The 19907-nt window shown below is 35.6% G+C and overlaps 1 protein-coding gene across 1 annotated transcript; it reads left to right on the forward strand.

Annotated features, from left to right (window-relative positions):
• The first annotated feature begins 8336 nt into the window (after positions 1 to 8336).
• On the forward strand, positions 8337 to 11162 carry LOC128559217 (SCAN domain-containing protein 3-like). Its single transcript, XM_053550430.1, has 2 exons — positions 8337 to 8601; positions 10222 to 11162. The coding sequence occupies exons 1-2, from the start codon at positions 8337 to 8339 to the stop codon at positions 11160 to 11162; spliced, it is 1206 nt and encodes a 401-aa protein (XP_053406405.1).
• The last annotated feature ends 8745 nt before the right edge of the window (positions 11163 to 19907 follow it).

The raw sequence follows: 19907 nt of genomic DNA on the forward strand, positions 1-19907 counted from the left end.
ACTCTCATGTATAACTCAAAATCTAAAATGCACACCAATTTGTTTACGAACTGATTTAAATTTTGGTACCAAACATTATAAGTTTTCATGAAAATAACCGAGAAAAAATAACAGAAAACGAAGTGCACACTTTCTTTTGGAACTGAGTGTATATCTTGCTCTCAAGTTTCTTGGTATAGTTTGACAGGTCATGCCTTATTATTATTATTATTAATATTATTGTTATTATTATTTGCTATTTAAAGACCAACGTCTTCGCTCCATTTTGATACCATTTTTATTGTTTTATCACCAAGACTGACCAAGATATGACTGATTATCATCTATATCGTTGTTCTTTCCAAAAATAAACGGTTGTCATGAAAACTGAAATCATATATAGTTGAAAAGAGTTTTTCATGGGAACATTATTTATTTTGAAAGAGTTGGTCCTGTCGAACAATTAAGGTAGGTGTGCATGTAGACATTATTGGCCCCCGTACTAATATGTAAATATGTGAATTCAGAATAAGTTATTTGGGTTATTAGAAATGAAATACTTTGTGGTAGTTTAACAAATTTGCTTTATTCGTGACAAGCCTCTCTTTTGTTTAAACCTAACATTTGATAAAGAATTTGTATTATATCATTATTTTATAATCTCTGTACATGTCTCATAAATCGATAAATTTGATGTGATGTATATCTATGTTTAAATATCACTGGCATTAGGATAATTTTCTATAAATAATATACTAAATACCATGTTGTGCATTTAAGCTTTGACGACTGACTATTTGAGGCTTGCATGTGTATTAATGTAATAATTGTTGCTTTATTATTCTTTAACTGTTTATTATTGTACAACGCTGCTGAATATGTTTTATATGTGGCTTACTGAAGATAATTGGTTCTGCCTAGGGACCTGCTCAAGCCTGTAATAATGCCTGGAAGGGCACCTGGGACCATCATTCAAAATTGGAATTTTTGCTGTGATATAAAACCCAACAAACCAAAACTTAATAGCCAAGGTCTAAAAGATAATTTTGTGGTGTGCGTGAACGTTTAAAGTTTTACATCACATCGACACAGTCCAGGCCAAAATGGCATGGGGAAGGGGTTCCTCGTATTTCATACAAGCAGACTTCTTTTTCCCAACTTTAGATATACGCATGTTACACCAACTTGTTCATATGCTGAAATTTGATGCGATTCAAAACGCTTGTTTGTGTAATGCTACAGACAGTTTATTAATGTCATGTCTTACTATTATACTTAAAGTAATTCAAAAACTACTAATGTAAATTTATGTTGCCCTGAACTTCTAGAATACCCGGTAGTATTCAAGTTTTTGACACCGTCATAATTTAGTTATCTTACATTTGAAGCTGATTATAAGCCATTATTTTGACTGATTTACGTTGCCATTGTAATAAATTTACTCACGGGTTCCCATTAATTCATAAAATTATTTTGATTTCCATATACGCCAAGTAAACGGTCAAGTAATTTTTTTTCACCGGTAGACGACTTGTGTATTGCCACTGCAATACCCGTAGTCTGTTACACTAATCTGTCTTAGCGAATACAGAGTTAATATGTAGTATGAACGCGTGGAAGAGTCTACAATACCCGGTTACTTGTTTCATATAAATTCACCATACTTTCCTCTACCAGATGCAAAAGAAAAATAAATAAATAAAGATATGAATATAAAACTCAAGCTGATGAATCTCAAGGATTAATAGTAAATATTTGAATTGTGTTTACACCCTTCCAAAAAGAACTGCCAGCTAGCTATATATTTAGTCATTGTATTTCTGGACCATCAGCTTAGCATTTGATTTCCTGAATCTCAATAATTATAATTTGGCCATTCAAGGCTCTAGAGGGAGCCTTAATGGGAGTTGATGCAATCGAAATTATATAGGTGATTTTCGTCATCATCAGGTAAACTATAACTGATTTTGACTGGCTGCCTTGGTGGAGAGGGTTAATTATTTGTGAATAATTATAAATAATGTTCAAAAATATGGACCTGTTAATACATGGAATGGAAGACTGAAGTAGTCTGATTCGTTGGCAGAAAAGTAAGGGAAGTTCAAGCTTTCATGAAGGTGCGGCCTAAAGATTTAGTTCTCATTATACATTTTCTTCGTTTTCTCAGAGCTGAAATTTACAACTTGGTGAAGTGTTTGATATGATTTAATTCCTTTATTCATGGATGAAATAGCATAAAAACTGGCATTCTGTTCGTTTGAATGGTTTTCTATAAAAACGTACCACAGTTTTTAAATAAATGAACCCACTCTTGAAACATGTCACCTTTAATTACTCGGAAAAGGGAACAGATACCCAGAAATATTTGATTTGTCTGTAACTTTTTTTTCTGGCAATTTCGGGAAAAGTTTTGAAACACTTTGGTAGTTTATGGGCCTCCCATACTACACGTAAAATTTTGGCTCATTTGAAGTACAGATATGACAGTTGAATCTGTTTGAAGATAACAACAGACTTTTACATATTTTGTTATCTTAAAAGAAACGTGATGCATACAATGTTATTACAATAGTAGATCTACCATGGTATAGTTCAATCTTTCACCTTTAGTTTGGTATGCTATACATCATGTTTATTCTTCAAAAATGTGGAGAAAATTACGTCAAAGCAAGTCACCCCTTGACCCCTTAGGGTGTCCTTAAGCATTACCTTCTGCTCAACCTCCTCACAGCGGAATACCAGCCCTTTGTCTCCAAATCCTGTACTTCAACTTTCTCATATAGTTGGGTACCTGTCTCTTTTGCTCTGCAGGGCCCCAACGGGATATCAGCCTCTTTGCCCTGCTGGTCCCTTTACTCCAACCTTCTCATCCAGTGGGATACCAGCCTGAAACTGGGCACACCATTCATTCTGCTGTCAATGCGGCTGGAACCGGTCTTTATCTAAAATGAAAATTTCTCAAAGGCCGATTGATATTTATTTGAAAAGTTATTTTTTCATTCATTTGCATTTTCATAAGAAATCCATTAAAAGATTAAAAGTATCTCGTGCGCACGACATCTTATCTCGAGCGCACGACCTCTTATTTCGAGCGCTCGACATCTTATCTTGTGTGCACGACATCTTATCTCGAGCAAACAGCATCTTATCTCGAGCCCACGACAGACATCTTATCTCGAGCGCACGATATCTTATCTCGTGAGTCCGACATCTTATCTCGTGCGCACGGCATCTTATCTCGAGCTCACGACATCTTATCTCTAGCGCTCGACATATTATATCGTTCGCACGTCATCTTATCTCGAGCGCACGACATTGCACGACATCTTATCTATATATATTAAGGCCCTTTGTGTGTATAGGTCATCAGTAAAAACATACGACTGCCACCGGTTTTGCTTTTTGTTTCGTTTATACTTATAACCGTTTCACAGGTTTGCAGGGTAGCAATTTAAATACACAAACTGATTTTTGGGGCGGTGCGTAAGCTCCGCCTCCAATGGAACTAAGACGGGAAAATGAAAGCCCGTCACTTCTTAGTGCAAAACGGCAAAGCGCATCCACTTTCTACATCCTCTCATAAAGAAGAGCACCTAAAACAAAGCGGATGAATATGACCTATATTGCGGCTATTTTAGACTTGTCTGGTTCCCGTCGTACTATGCATTTTAGTACGACAGTGAAGGAGGGGCCGGTAAACCAGACTATTTTTACACTCTGACGTCATGAGGGAAAACCCCACTTGGTTTTAATCTGAATTGTCTAAATATATACAAGTCAGTGCCCAGCTAGCAAGCTTACATGGGACCCATGTGGGACCCATATGGGTTCCCATATGGGACCTATATGGGCTACCCACATGGGACCCAGATGGGTTTTGCAAACCATTTTGGCATGGGTCCCATATGGGATATACTATATGGGACCAATGTGGGCCCCTTATGGGTCCCAGATCTTATAACCCATGTGGGACCTTTCTGGGTCCCATGTCGTATATATAGTATGGGTCATTTAGGGGCGTTCTGGAATTGTATGGGTCTTATTGAGTGATTGATATTGTCAACTGTCTGAAACATTGTAGCTGCACATGTAGTTGTTTCAGAATCATTATGGACCTTTTTATCTTGATCTATTGCATTTCCAACTCATTTCATCAGATTCTTTGTAAAGGCATTCTGTAAAGTAGAAAAAATAATGTCAGTCTGAGCATTTGTCCATGAAAATTAAGTAAGTCGTAATTTATAGCTTTAATATCACCTGAAATATCTTAAATTCGAGTTTTTTTTATAATTATCATTCATCATTTTCCCGTAAATTAAATAGAAATGCAAAAACAGTTTTGATAAATAATGTACTGATTAAACATTTAATGGAAGCATTTAAACTATTATCAACATTTTCTGAGATGTTTTCTCTAAGTTTGTAGTATGAGATCTTTTTAAGGAAGTAGAATGCAGATAAAAAAAAGGCTAATGATGTTAAAATAGATGTCATATAAATGCGTCAAGTTATTGACGAATAATTATATAATTATTATGTTATAATAATGTTTAAAATATTGTACTCACTTTTTCTACATCGGTCCCTTCTGTACATAATGAATAAACTTGTTCTGTATTGCAACTTAAACCTCCATCAAATTAACTGAATAGTGTGTAAACCATTGGCGTGACTAATAGATAACATGTGTAGAGAGAGATGGACCCTTAGTTACCATGGTTACAAACATGTATTATAAATGTTCCCAATGTCCAGTTTAGCTTTCCTGAATATTTTAAAATGAATGAATGTTATTATTAAAAAGTAATTACACGATTTCGAAATAGCTTAGACAACAGTCGAATTTTAATAACAATTAGGAATAATTTCGGAAGTGCAAAAAAAATCCCCAACATTTACTAGTATTAGTCCATTTTCATGATTTTTGTAAGCCTAGTAATTTTATTTTGAAAATACAATAAAAATGCTATAACCGTTTTTTCTTTATGAAGTAAAAAATTATCAAACCTTCGATCCAACATACCGGTATGTCTAATAGCATAGTTTTTTTCTAACAGTTTATATTGTAAATGTTATTGCAGCTAAGAAGAACGAAAACTTGCATTTTCTTATAGACAGAGACGGCTTTAAAACGTCTTTTAAAAGTCGTCTTTATTTCGTAGGTAAAACAACGAAAAAGAACGTCTTTTTTCTGTTCACAGATGACATGACCATAAAACAACCAACTAAAGACGTCCTCAAGACGTCTTTTGTTTGCTGGGATGGGACCCATATGGGACCCTTCTGGGAAACATATTTTTGAGACCAGAGAAATGTACATGTATTAGAATTCAAAGAAAACATAGAAAAAAGGATTGTTATACTAGTGACAACACTTATAGTCTTAAAGTCAAGATGTTGCTGTATCGCTTCAATGGGTCCCATATGGCTCTGATGTGTGCAACTACTTACAATATGGGACCAAGATGGGACCATTCTGGGAAAGGTGTTTCTTTTTGAGAGAAAAGAAAACGTAGAGACATTCGGAGAAACCATAAAAAACTAATTTCTATGCTAGATACATCACTTTTAAACTTAAAATGAATGCATTGGTATATCCATCGCTGAGTTATTGTATATGGGTCCCATATGGGTCCAATGTGGGCAAATACTTACACTATATGGGACCCAGATGGGACCCTTCTTGGAAACATGTTTCTTCTGATACTTAAAAAAATGTACAAATTTTCGAAGAAAACTTAAAATATGAACTTATATACTGGTTACACCACATATAAACTTAAAATGAATACATTTGTAATTCACATCACTGGGACATTATATATGGGTCCCATATGGGTCCAGTATGGGCCAATACTTACAATAAGGGTCCCATGTGGGACCCGTATGGTACATTTTCCCAGATATAGCCCATATGGGCCCCATATAGGCTTGCGTGCTGGGTGATTTGTAGCCTGGCGGACTACTTTTTTAATTTTTTTCTTAAAACGACGCCATCTTGTTCTTTCCAACATATCTACGCGATTATTATTATAAACTGGACTTTTATTAGGTTCGTGAGACCATGGTACAAATGTATAGTGTATGCATACCATATAATTTTGCAATTACTACATAAAAGTTTTTATAACGGAAACGCTTGAGGAAACGGAAAGTGACTCATGTTAGCATTTATTCAGGATTTTAGCTTTCTGCAATTCAAATTAGGAAGATATTGCATCTGGAATGGAGTGTTATTGGATAAAATCATCGAGGATACGGGTTGCCTATTTGTTCTGTCAAGCGGCGTAATGGCGTGTGTATAAGTCACGTCATTTGTTTGCTTGGTGAAGATGGGTAATTCGGTAAACAACTGAACTTCGGACAAAATTTTGCATGGCAGCAAATCAAAATTATTCAAGAATGTTAAGCAGAACAGAGAGGTCGGGCAAAAAGCTAAACAAGGTTAGCGTTTGTTTATCAGCTCATATTTTTAGTCCTATCAATAAGACCTGACATAACATATTTTAACATTTTGACGTCTATCGGTTATGTCCGGTCTTATCGGATCGCCATTTATAACATGTAGCCAGAAGTGAACACACATCATGTCGCCTTTATTCTTCAAATTACGAACAACATAACCCAATCCGAAGTGAAAGAACACTACTTACACCGAAAATAATCCTTTTTTCAACTGCATATGTGAATAATTACAAAATAAAAGTTACTTTTCATGTATAAATATCGAGTTGTTTCTTTCAACTGTATGTATCGCTGTGTAACGTGGTGTGCAACATTGCCGGTCTATTCCGAGTGTTGTGTAAATACAATTTATTTTGAGAATCAATTTTAGACGAAATATTTTCGCTCTAAATCAATTGGCAAATAGTTCACGTTGTTTTTCGTCTAAGTCGCATCTAAATATATTATAACCTGCAGCATATGCTTGAAAAATGGCGGAATGTGTATTGAAAACTGTACACAATTGGCATACATTGGATATAAGGGTTTTTAAAGGTAAATTTAAACGATATATATTACTAGAATTATCAATATGATAAATAACGGTAGGCTAAACTGTTTAAATCTGCGTATATCGTATATTTTACGTTTGAGAAAATGCTACATTCTACATATTAGGGCCCTTTTAGACGTTACAATGCAGATTAAAAATGAAATATAAAATAATGAATGTTGAAGGTAAAATGAGCATGTACACATCTAATATTTTGGACTACTCTTATTTTATAATATTTTTGATTTATTTCAAAGGCTCTATTCAATAATTTAGCTGTTTGTGTATTCTAGTATTCTACTGTCAATTCTACTTTTAAATTTCTTGTACAGGCGCGCAGCTGCACATAATACTCGTAAAGAGGGGTAATGCAGTATAAATAGATAGATAATGGCAGTGTTCGAAATTCGCGGTAGTCTGACAGCCCGTGGCTATCAAATTTCAGCTCGGGCTACCGATTTGCCGCAGGTACAAGCCCGACCCGGCTACCGAATTTTCCTAATTTGTTTAAAAAATCATGCTAATTAAACGAGTACTGCATCCAGACTGAGAAACGCTTATGGAATTATTGTTGGTTTTGCACTCTCACGTGTTGACAATTAAACACAGTGTCAAAGACGTAACTGCAGCGCTAATTGGCTGCATACAATCACCTAGCGTAACAGATAATTTGATTAGCTTTCATACTTCTCGCGAAAATCTCACAAGTACCTGCAGTAGGCGGAGCTTAAATTATGCTATCAGCGTGTGTGTAAATGTGTATTCAGCAATTGTTATTACATCTTCAGGGACTGCGTTTTGAGCGAAGTTGAGCGATAACTTCGCCTAAAAATATTTCATTTCGCCCTTCCCGCTCAGAAAAGCGAAGTTACAGTCGCCCTGAAATTTTGGATGAGATAAAAACATAATCGGCATTAAAGTGCGCAGTCTGTGTTGATGTAGAGTTTGTAAACACAATTATGCAATATACAGGATGTCACCGAGGCACGCGCGGCGAAACGTGACCATGACAACACAAGATGATCAATCGATTTCGGGTTGACGCCGCTAAATTGGCTGCTAATAGTCCGATACCAATTAATAGTAGTTGGCGATCAAATTGGACTTGATAAGTTGTTTGCAATTGATGTGATTGTTGTAAACGATGATTAAAGAAAAAATAACAAAGTTGACCGCATTTGTTTTAATTACACTCCATTTATTTTTTGTCAGTTTGATTCGATATTTGACTCGATTCCTATCATAATCGTATAAAATGCAAGTCAAAATCCAAGCTCCATCACTTCTTAAATTTGATATATGTCAGGATTATGATAGTGTTCATTTAGAAATAGTGATAATACGTGTTTTATACACAAAAATGTCGCAACAAACATTAAATGGATTTGGATTTTTTAAGTCCTCTAGTGGTGTTAAAAGAGCTTTAGAATCAGACTCAGAAACTGTTGAAAGTCCCAAAAAGAAATTTATCAAAAACTTAAATCAGGATAGTTTTGAATGGTACGTTGCTGATGAAAATGGTGTGTGGCATTGTTCTGTGTGTCGTGAATGTAAATTGGATAACGCATATGCACGTGGTCACTCGAAGCCGGGGAAAACTACAAATCACACCAGACACGCTGACTGTAAGTAGATTTATCTGTTTGTTAGTTTTTTGTTGTTGTTTTTTTGTCGTTTTTTTTTTTTTTTTTTAAATATATCACATGTAATTATATGAAAAATAAAGATTGATTCCAATATCTTAAATGCCAGAATGGCAGCGAGAACTTTCGTAATTAGATAAATCTGGCTGTCATAACGTAACTGACGCTTTTTTTTATTATATATATCCGATGGTTGCGTCGAGATCCGTGATAGCATATAACCATCTTTTAATCTGAAAATTTTCTACTCTAAGTCTTTTATATGAACATATTCCGTCGTAACGAAATGACAGACATTTTAACATACTGAAAAGAAAAATTATATAAAAACGGCCAATTTTTGAAAAAAATACCGGTAAAATTTCATACCGCGCGTTCGTAAACATCAATGTTGTTTTTAAATTAAATATTTAAACCGGTGCAATTAAAAAATTTATACTTTCGGCAAGAAATTACCAAAAAACAAAATAGAAAAATATTTGATAATGAAACAGTAACAGCAGTTTATAAACGGGAGTAAAACGGGTAGCGTCAAAATAGATAGAACGGTTGTAGTACATAGTTTCATAGCAACAGAGAAACAGTTTCGCATTTTTCTTTGGATTTACAATAATTTAGCGAGTTATTTCACATACTTGATTAAATAATGACTTTAAAAAGCATCTTTGCTTCAATGTCTCCTTAATATTTATTGCGTTTGTTTCATATATGGAATGTTCTTCTTGTTGTACGACATTCGTATGAAACAAAACCTTCGTCGGATAAATCAGGAGGCAGGACTTTGTCTTACAAGTTTCCATTTTTCATACTTTCGGTGATTTTTATTTAAATATGTAATGGAATATTTTCATCAAGTAAGTTGAAAACACAACAGAATAAATGATATATTAGCAGAAACGGAACCGAATTTGATCGGTATAATAACTATGGAAGCACATCTATGTAGTTTATTCAACTTAATTTCTTGGATTAGATCAAAAACGTTTCCTTTGACACGGAACTATAATCAATAGCGTATGTAAGATCTTTACGGAAAGAGTGACATGATAGGTACGTGCAGTTTCCCGCCAAAATGTCCTCGTATGCTTCCGATTTCCTGCAAAATATTTGGGGTTATAGGTGTATTTGTGTCTTCATTTCAAAAGCGTATTCATTAACAGTGCAGAGAGCAAACAAATACGACTTTTTGTTCCTTCTCTCCCTCTCTCTCTCTATATATAAAAGGGAGGTAATAAATTAAATATAATATTAATATTTTAAAGTGGAAATATGTTGTTTTAAATGATACAGTCTCTAGCGTTTAACTTTTTATTCACTGATAAGTACAAACGATGCTTCATTAAAATTTCGAGACTTTCATTAACCATGCAGTCTTTTAAATTCAAAGCAGTATATAATCATTATTCAGACACATTAAGAATTGATATCCTTACCCATCTCGATAGCTAAAAAACATGTCGGTTTTTTTTATAAAATGGCTTCGCTGCCGAGTGGACTATGTCATAAAGTAAATGAAGCATACACTTAATAGGACGATTATCACGTATCACTAGAATATTAAAGTAGAAAGATTAAAATGTGCTATATTTTGCATCTTTTCAGCTAACCAGCACAAGGCTTCAGTCACCAGATTAAAATACAAGGGTAAAGAGTCGTTACCAAAACAGGTTGACAACATTCTCACCAAAGAAGCTGACAGCATTACATCCTACATGAAATGTGCTTACCATCAGGCCAAACATGAACTTCCAAAATCAGCCTTCAAAGAACTCATTGATCTTGCAGACAATTTAAATGTTGAACTTATCAAAGACAAATCTTGTGAACCTCTGTACACATCCAATTACAGTCTGAATGAATTCCACCAATCAATCAGTGATGTCATTTGGGAGGGCAAGTATGAAGCTATTATTCGTTCACAAAAGTATGGATTAATTATTGACGAGAGCACAGACATTGGAAACAAAAAACAGTTACTTGCCTACATACAGTATCTTGATGAGGATGGTGTAAAATGTGCTCTTCTTGAAAACATGTTGATAACTACATCTCACGCAAATGCAGAAACAATCACATGTAAGATAAAAGACTGTCTAGAAAGAAAACAAATTGACATTAGTAAAATGGTAGGCATAGGAACTGATGGTGCGTCTGTGATGACAGGAAGTAAGAATGGTGTTGTTAAGAGACTGAAAGACTTTGCTCCCTCTTTAATTGGTGTACATTGTGCTGCTCATCGTTGTTCTCTAGCTACTTCCCAAGCTACAAAATCTATCCCTGAACTGGAATCATACAGTAGAACAGTCACAAATATATTCTACTACTTCTCCAATTCTGCCTTGAGGTCCAATAAATTATCAGAAATTCAGTCTCTGCTAAATCTTCCATCCCTGAAGTTTGCCAACATCCATTCAGTCCGATGGCTTTCACTTCAGAATGCTGTTGAAGTTTTGTACCGCTCGTATCCTGCATTAGTTGTAGCACTTGAACATGAAGCTGTAACCAACAGTGTAGCAAAAGGACTATTAAATGAAGTTGTATAATACAAGTTTACAGGTTTTACACAATTGTTGATGGACATATTACCATTCATTGGATGACTGAGTAAGACATTTCAATCCAGTGCACTCGATTTCAGCAGAATAAGCCCAGCTGTGTCTGCTACTTGTGAGGCCTTGGAAGACCTATTGGAGGCTGAAGGTGTTTACATGGATAAACTGTTAGACTTTGTGAGCTCAGAAGAAGACAATACAAAATATGTGTATGTAAGGCCTTTGTCTGAAAGCAAAGCTTCTGTAGTTAAAGAAAATGTATCAGAAAATGTTGATGGGTTTAGAGGGTTTGATGAGTACGATGATGATGATGATAATAATGATGATGACATTTTGTTGAATGGGGATAGTGATAATACAAATTCTGTTCATTTGAAATATGTAGATATTCAGAAAGAAATGGTGAACAGAGTTACTGAGCAATACATTGCAAAGATAGTAGAAAATCTTAGAAATAGGTTTGGTGATCTAGGAATGTTGGAAATGCTAAGTGTTCTGGATCCAAATGTACTTAAGAAAAATGTCTCATGTTTATCAACTTTTGGGAAAGAGGAAATATTGAAATTGGCAAAGCATTTTGATGTTGACCCTGTTAAATTGAGATCAGAGTATGTTACCTATAAGAGACTTGTCATTGGAAGTTATAAAGACTTGAACTTGCATGAGGTTTGCTTAAAAGTCACAAAAGATCATGAGTCCATGTTACCCACTATATGTACATGCCTTAAAATTTGTTGTGTGATTCCAGTAAGCAGTGTTACATGTGAGCGTGGGTTTTCAACCCAAAACAGAATTAAGTCCAGACTGCGCACCAACCTGAACAATGAAACTCTGAACAGATTGATGAGAATTTCAGAGGAAGGGCCACCTTTGAAAGACTTCAATATAGATAAAGCTGTCCTCCTATGGAGGAAGAAATCCAGGAAATGCTGAGTACTGGTTGCTTGACGATAAATCAGACCTATGTATTGTGTAGTACTGGTTGCTTTATGATAGATGTATTGTGTAGTACTGGTTGCCTGATGACAGATGTATTGTGTAGTACCAGTTGCTTGATGATGCAAGATGTATTGTATTAAGGTTTCAATGATTTATGCACTGTTATCAATGATTTATGCACTGTTGAAACATTGTATTGTCTTTATCTATATATCATAAATAGATATTTTTAAAAATAAAGTTGAATAAACAATGTCATTGTTATTTAAAGTGTGTAAGCAATGTCGTGTCTCACGTCTGCTAAACTTCTCTCTAAATTTCAAAACTTCTCCCTATTTCTCCTGGAGGGAGAAGTCACTTCTCCCTAAATTTCCAGGCTAAGGTAGTCCCTGATCTTGCAAATTGTCAACAGTCCGAGTTGCAGTAATTGGCGAGTGCGGATCCTAAAAAATCGGGCGTAACAGTTTAGATTTTGTTTTGGCAAGGAGTGTCATGTCCGATGCTTTTGGACTCTGACGATGCTGATCTGGACTGGAGTATTTAGAGTTAAAAATTTTCAAAAACATGGCAAACATGTACTGTATGTCTTTTTTATTACTTCAAACATGCATAGAGATGTCTGTAAAACAAAATGTTATATGGTGCAAAAATTATGTATTTTAAGGTATTAAAGTTCGGGCTAGTGAAATTGGTGTCGGGCTTGGAAAATTTCCAATCTGGTAGTCTGAACGGGCTAGTTGATTCAAATCTGAATTTCGTACACTAACGGTTTGACATATTAATCTTCAGATTTTTATGCAAGGTAGCAGGGGCGGCAAAATCTGATTTCTTTTTGTCAGTTGCTATTTTGTACTTGTCCGTATAGTAGTTATATAGTAAATTCTAGTCAAATTAGACTCGTCCGTACAAGCTTTGGGACAACCTGGGCAATACGGACAATTGAATTTGCCACCCCTGGGTAGTCCAATGTATTTGATGATGATCATGAACGAGCATTAAATTACATCGTCAAAGGTAGTTGTTCTTTGAAAGTCAACAGGTGTACGGCTCCAGTCGCATTCGGTTTAATAATTACAAAACGCACATTTTTACAAATTGGTATCCAATCAATTGGACCTCATTCTATTAGTGTACAATGAAAAACAAATTGTTTGTGCAACAAATACCACTCCAATTAACTGTATCCTGTTGATTTGCCATTTTCGGAATCGATAATAACTTACCGGTAGGTATTCCGTAAACCACATGACCGATTTTTGGTTTCACAACATTTTCCATGTCGAATTAAATCTTAATCAAGAAAGAAATCAACTATTGTTTGTAGCCACAGTTTTTCCTTATCAAATAGGATAGATCACCCTGACGTCACGCATCAACACCTGTTTATCTGGTGGTGGGTAAAAAAATAATTTTACATTGTTTGTGTATGGGATTAGAATTTTTAATACTTAATAATTTCGTTCATTTTTAGATATTAAAAAATCAAAAAATTTTCAAAATGCTAACGATATTCATGTTTCGTTATTCAAATATCTTTTGAAAATGAATAACCGTTTTAAATGTCATATGATTTAAATAGCGCTGAAGATGCCCTCAACTTTTAGGACACCATAAGTTATTTTACACTAACAACTTCTTTCCATAAACAGGGTTCGAATTTAAGCTCGCATACTCGCGAAATGCGAGTGCAAATTTCAAACTGCAAGGTGAGATTTCAGACACCAGCATTTTTTTGCGAGTGAAAATTTTTGGCCGAATAATGTGCATTTCTAACGGTCGTCTCGATCTTACACTGTTCTTTCTTTCGGAGCACTCTTTCACCTTTCGTCGTGAAAGGACGTTTACACTCGATACATGTCCTGTGCGCATGTCTTTTCAACTGCTGACAAGTACCTGCGCCAATTTTGATGACGTTTACCGCATCCGGTGGGTTTTTAGCTCACCTGTCACAAAGTGACAAGGTGAGCTTTTGTGATCGCGCGGTGTCCGTCGTCCTTCGTCCGTCCGTGCGTGCGTGCATCCGTGCGTCCGTAAACTTTTGCTTGTGACCACTCTAGAGGTCACATTTTTCATGGGATCTTTATGAAAGTTGGTCAGAATGTTCATCTTGATGATATCTAGGTAAAATTCGAAACTGGGTCACGTGCCGTCAAAAACTAGGTCAGTAGGTCTAAAAATAGAAAAACCTTGTGACCTCTCTAGAGGCCATATATTTCACAAGATCTTCATGAAAATTGGTCAGAATGTTCACCTTGATGATATCTAGGTCAAGTTCGAAACTGGGTCACGTGCCTTCAAAAACTAGGTCAGTAGGTCTAAAAATAGAAAAACCTTGTGACCTCTCTAGAGGCCATATATTTCACAAGATCTTCATGAAAATTGGTCAGAACGTTCACCTTGATGATATCTAGGTCAAGTTCGAAACTGGGTCACGTGCCATCAAAAACTAGGTCAGTATGTCAAATAATAGAAAAACCTTGTGACCTCTCTAAAGGCCATATTTTTCATGGGATCTGTATGAAAGTTGGTCTGAATGTTCATCTTGATGATATCTAGGTCAAGTTCGAAACTGGGTCACGTGCCTTCAAAAACTAGGTCAGTAGGTCTAAAAATAGAAAAACCTTGTGACCTCTCTAAAGGCCATACTTTTCATGGGATCTGTATGAAAGTTGGTCTGAATGTTCATCTTGATGATATCTAGGTCAAGTTCGAAACTGGGTCACGTGCGATCAATAACTAGGTCAGTAGGTCTAAAAATAGAAAAACCCTGTGACCTCTCTAGAGGCCATATATTTCACGCGATCTTCATGAAAATTGGTCAGAATGTTCACCTTGATGATATCTAGGTCAAGTTCGAAAATGGGTCACGTGCCGACAAAAACTAGGTCAGTAGGTCAAATAATAGAAAAACCTTGTGACCTCTCTAGAGGCCATATTTTTCATGGGATCTGTATGAAAGTTGGTCTGAATGTTCATCTTGATGATATCTAGGTCAAGTTCAAAAGTGGGTCACGTGCCATCAAAAACTAGGTCAGTAGGTCAAATAATAGAAAAACCTTGTGACCTCTCTAAAGACCATATTTTTCATGGGATCTGTATGAAAATTGGTCTGAATGTTCATCTTGATGATACCTAGGTCAAGTTCGAAACAGGGTCATGTGCGGTCAAAAAACTAGGTCAGTAGGTCTAAAAATAGAAAAACCTTGTGACCTCTCTAGAGGCCATACTTGTGAATGGATCTCCATAAAAATTGATCAGAATGTTCACCTTGATGATATCTAGGTCAAGTTTGAAACTGGGTCATGTGCCATCAAAAACTAGGTCAGTAGGTCAAATAATAAAAAAAACCTTGTGACCTCTCTAGAGGCCATACCTTTCATGGAATCTGTATGAAAGTTGGTCTGAATGTTCATCTTGATGATATCTAGGTTAAATTTGAAACTGGGTCAACTGTGGTCAAAAACTAGGTCAGTAGGTCTAAAATTATTAAAATCTTTTGACCTCTCTAGAGGCCATATTTTTCAATGGCTCTTCATGAAAATTTATCTGAATGTTCACCTTGATGATATCTAAGTCAGTTTTGAAACTGGGTCATGTGCGGTCAAAAACTGGGCCAGTAGGTATAAAAATAGAAAAACCTTGTGACCTCTCTAGAGGCCATATTTTTCATGAGATCTTCATGAAAATTAGTGAGAATGTACACCTTGATGATATCTAGGTAAAGTTCAAAAGAGGGTCACGTACCTTCGAAAATTAGGTCAATAGGTCAAATAATAGAAAAACCTTGTGACCTCTCTAGAGATCATATTTTTCAATGGATCTTCATGAAAATTGGTCAGAATTTTTATCTTGATAATATCTAGGTCAAGTTCAAAACTGGGTCACATGAGCTCAGAAACTAGGTCACTATGTCAAATAATAGAAAAAACGACGTCATACTCAAAACTGGGTCATGTGGGAAGAGGTGAGCGATTCAGGACCATCATGGTCCTCTTGTTTGGTAATCTATTAAAAAGTTACTATTTATATAGCGCAAATACGATTGGCTGGATTTGTCACGTGGATGTTTGTGTTAATGTTCTAAGAAAGTAACATGTCGCGGAAAATGCAAGTTGTTTTTCATTTAGCAAGTTAAAAGAATACCACTTGCGAAAAAATGCAAGTAAAAAATCAGGCTAAATTCGAACCCTGATAAATGGCATTTTTTCCCAATCTGAACAGTTATCACGCAGAAATTTTCACACTTTTGAGCAAGTCTCAATGAAACTTAGTCAGAATGTTACCCTTAATAAAACTTTTGATGAGTTCTTGATTGGGTCATCTTACCTCTAAAACTAGGTCACCAGGTCAAATCAAAGGGAAAGCTTGTAAACACTCTAGAGGTCAAATGTTTGGCCCAATCTTAATGAAACTTGGTCAGAATGGAACCCTCAATAAAATCTTAGAAAAGTTTGACATTGGGTCATCTGGGGTCAAAATCTAGGTCACCATTTAAAATTAAAGGAAAAGCTTGTTTACACTCCCGAGGTCACAATTTGGGCCCAATCTTAATGGAACTTGGCCAGTATGTTACCCTCAATAAAGTCTTTGACGAGTTTGATATCAGGTTATCTTGGGTCAAAACTAGGTCACCAGTTCAAATTAAAGGAAAAGCTTTTTAACACTGTAGAGGCCACATCTATGGCTATATCTTCATGAAACTTGGCCAGAATGTTGATCTTAAAGATCGTAAGGTCCAATTTTTATCTAGGTCATCTAGAATAAAAAATCTAGATCACCAGGTCAAATCAAAGGAAAAGCTAATTTACACTAAAGAGGCCACATTTATGAAAATATCTTAATGAAACTTAGTCAGAATATTAATTTTGATATTCTTTATGTCAAGTGCAAATTTGGGTGAGGTGGGGTAAAAAACTCGGTCACTAGGTCAAATCAAAGGAAAGGCTTATTGAGGCCACATTTATGACTGTATCTTCATGAAACTTGGTCGGAATGTTAATCTTGGTGATCTTTAGGTCAAGCTCGAACTTGGGTTATGTCGGGTCAAAAACTGGGTCACCGGGTCAAATCAAAGGAATAGCTAGTTTACACTTTAGAGACCACATTTATGACCATATCTTCATGAAACTTGGTCAGAATGTTAATTTTGATAATCTTTAGGTCAGTAGCTCAGGGGAGCGATACATGGCCTTCATGGCCCTCTTGTTTATATTTTCTCTGACTCGCTTAATAAATTTAAATTTATATGACAGTAACCTAATATTCTCGATTTATTACATATTTGACGTTGCAGGAGTGTAATACAGCCATTAAATAAAAACGATACTACACATTTGTAATAAAGCTTTGACATTGACGTGATTTATAGTATAGGCGACGTCGGTCAAATTGACTTGTTTATATAGCAGAAGAAAGTCGAATATTTGGTGTTTTGACAAGAAAGGCTAACATGTGATAAAAAGAATTCATCTTACATTTGTGACTATCCACGTTGAATTTATTAAACTCTTTGAATATAATTGATAAAATGTGGTGTTTCACATTTTATCATGCAGTCTATCTTATATTTGGCATGGGTGTCATCATCGGTCAGACGAAGTCTCTTGCGCAAACCACAGGTTCCTATCTCAATATTTGACTTTCATCTAAGAATGTTACAAAAACAGCTGAAATGCACCGCCCCATCAGTACTCTCAGTGCTTTGATTTTTAAAAGGCAGTAAAATTCAGTGATGACGCAAAGGAATATATTTAAGTCCTTGACAAAATGTACACTTGGTATGTATGCTTCGTCCATACATCAAAGAATTTCCCCGTTTCCACTTAAATCGTTCATGCAATTTTATAACTTTTTTGATAATGTGCGAATCAGTCGAACTGCGAGTTGTTGCTTTTTTATCATGCAGTAGAATAAAGATCATTAATTATGTCCGTTTAATTTTGAAGATAGGCTGACCAATTATGTGGACAGTTCACCCAAATGATATGATAAACTTGTACTTGTGAGAAGTTTAAATAACATCGGAGTAGGCGGGACCCTTATTATCTACTTGTCCGTATGTTTTACTGATGAACTAAATACACACAAAGGGCCCTAATATTATACAGGTAACATGTCGTGCGTCGAGCGCACGAGATAAGATGTCGAATGCACAAGATAAAATGTCGTGCCTCGAGATAAGATGTCGTTCGCACGAGATAATTTAATTTTAAAAAATAAATGAATGTCCTATTAAAACTTACCACCGTAGAAATCAGACTCTTAGAATGAATTATAGCCGCGCCATGGGAAAACCAACATAGTGTGTTTGCGACAAGCATGGATCAAGACCAGACTGCGCATCCACGCAGTCTGGTCAGGATCCACGCTGTTCGCTAATTGTGTCCGGAATTGCAATAGGCTAAATGAAAGCGCACTATATATTGGTTTTCTCATGGCGCGGCTCATATTATATTACGCTCGCAATAATGTTCTATTTTTAGCTCGACTATTCGAAGAATAAGTAGAGCTATCCTACTCACCACGGCGTCGGCGTCGGTGTCGGCGTCGGCGTCGGCGTCACACCCTGGTTAAGTTTTTCGTACCAGTCCACATTTTGACAAAGTCTTTTGAGATAAAGCTTTGAAACTTTCAACACTTGTTTACCATCACCATGTCCAGTTATAGGCAAGAGTACATAACTCTGTCAAGCATTTTGACTGAATTATGGCCCCTTTTGACTTAGAAATCTTGGTTAAGTTTTTCGTACCAGTTCATATTTTGACAAAGTCTTTTGAGATAAAGCTTTGAAACTTTCAACACTTGTTTACCATCACCATGTCCAGTTGTAGGCAAGAGTACATAACTCCATCAAGCATTTTGGTTGAATTATGGCCCCTTTTTGACTTAGAAATCTTGGTTAAGTTTTTCGTACCAGTCCACGTTTTGACAAAGTCTTTTGAGATAAAGCTTTGAAACTTTCAACACTTGTTTACCATCACAATGTCCAGTTGTAGGCAAGAGTACATAACTCCATCAAGCATTTTGACTGAATTATGGCCCCTTTTGACTTAGAAATCTTGGTTAAGTTTTTCGTACCAGTTTATATTTTGTGTAAAGTGTTTGACATATGGCTTTGAAACTTTTATATCTTGTTCAGTATAATAGTCTCTATCAATAGGCAAGAGTACGTAACTCTCTCATCTTTTTTGGCTGAATTATGGCCCTTTTTGAACTTGGAAATTGGTTCTGTTTTGTAAATGTCCATGTTTTGTCAAGACTATTTGACATATGGCTTTTAAACTTTAAACACTTGTTTATCATTATGATTTCCATCTGTAGGCAAGAGTACATAACTCTGACAATTATTTTGACTGAATTATGGCCCTTTCTGGACTTTGAAATTTGTTCACTTTTTCTTACAAGTCAGCATTTTGTCAAAACTTTTTGAACTGTGGCTTTGAAACTTTTAACACTAGTTTATCAACATGATTTCCATCTGTAGGCAAGAGTACATAACTCTGTCAACCTATTTTGACTGAATTATGGCCCTTTTTGGACTTGGAAATTAGTTAAAATTTTCATATAAGTCCATGTTTTGCCTAACATATAACTTAACATATTTGCCATCATGGTCACACATTGCCATTTAGTGCAAGACTAATCGAAATCCACAAATACAGGAACATTTTTTGTTTAATCCATTTTTTTGTTTAGTCTGAAAATCTATGGAAATATTTAGACCCCATTCTTCAATCAATTCTTCGAATAGTCGAGCGCGCTGTCATCCGACAGCTCTTGTTAAACTCGATATAGTTT

This window comes from Mercenaria mercenaria, chromosome 9 (assembly GCF_021730395.1).
Source record: "Mercenaria mercenaria strain notata chromosome 9, MADL_Memer_1, whole genome shotgun sequence".
NCBI lineage: Eukaryota > Metazoa > Mollusca > Bivalvia > Venerida > Veneridae > Mercenaria > Mercenaria mercenaria.

Bases quoted from the DNA above. Each gene is read 5' to 3' on its own strand.
- LOC128559217 (XM_053550430.1), top strand. From the start codon at position 8,337: ATGTCGCAACAAACATTAAATGGATTTGGATTTTTTAAGTCCTCTAGT. The intron at 8,602-10,221 runs GTAAGTAGATTT...GCATCTTTTCAG, and splicing joins TCACACCAGACACGCTGACT to CTAACCAGCACAAGGCTTCA.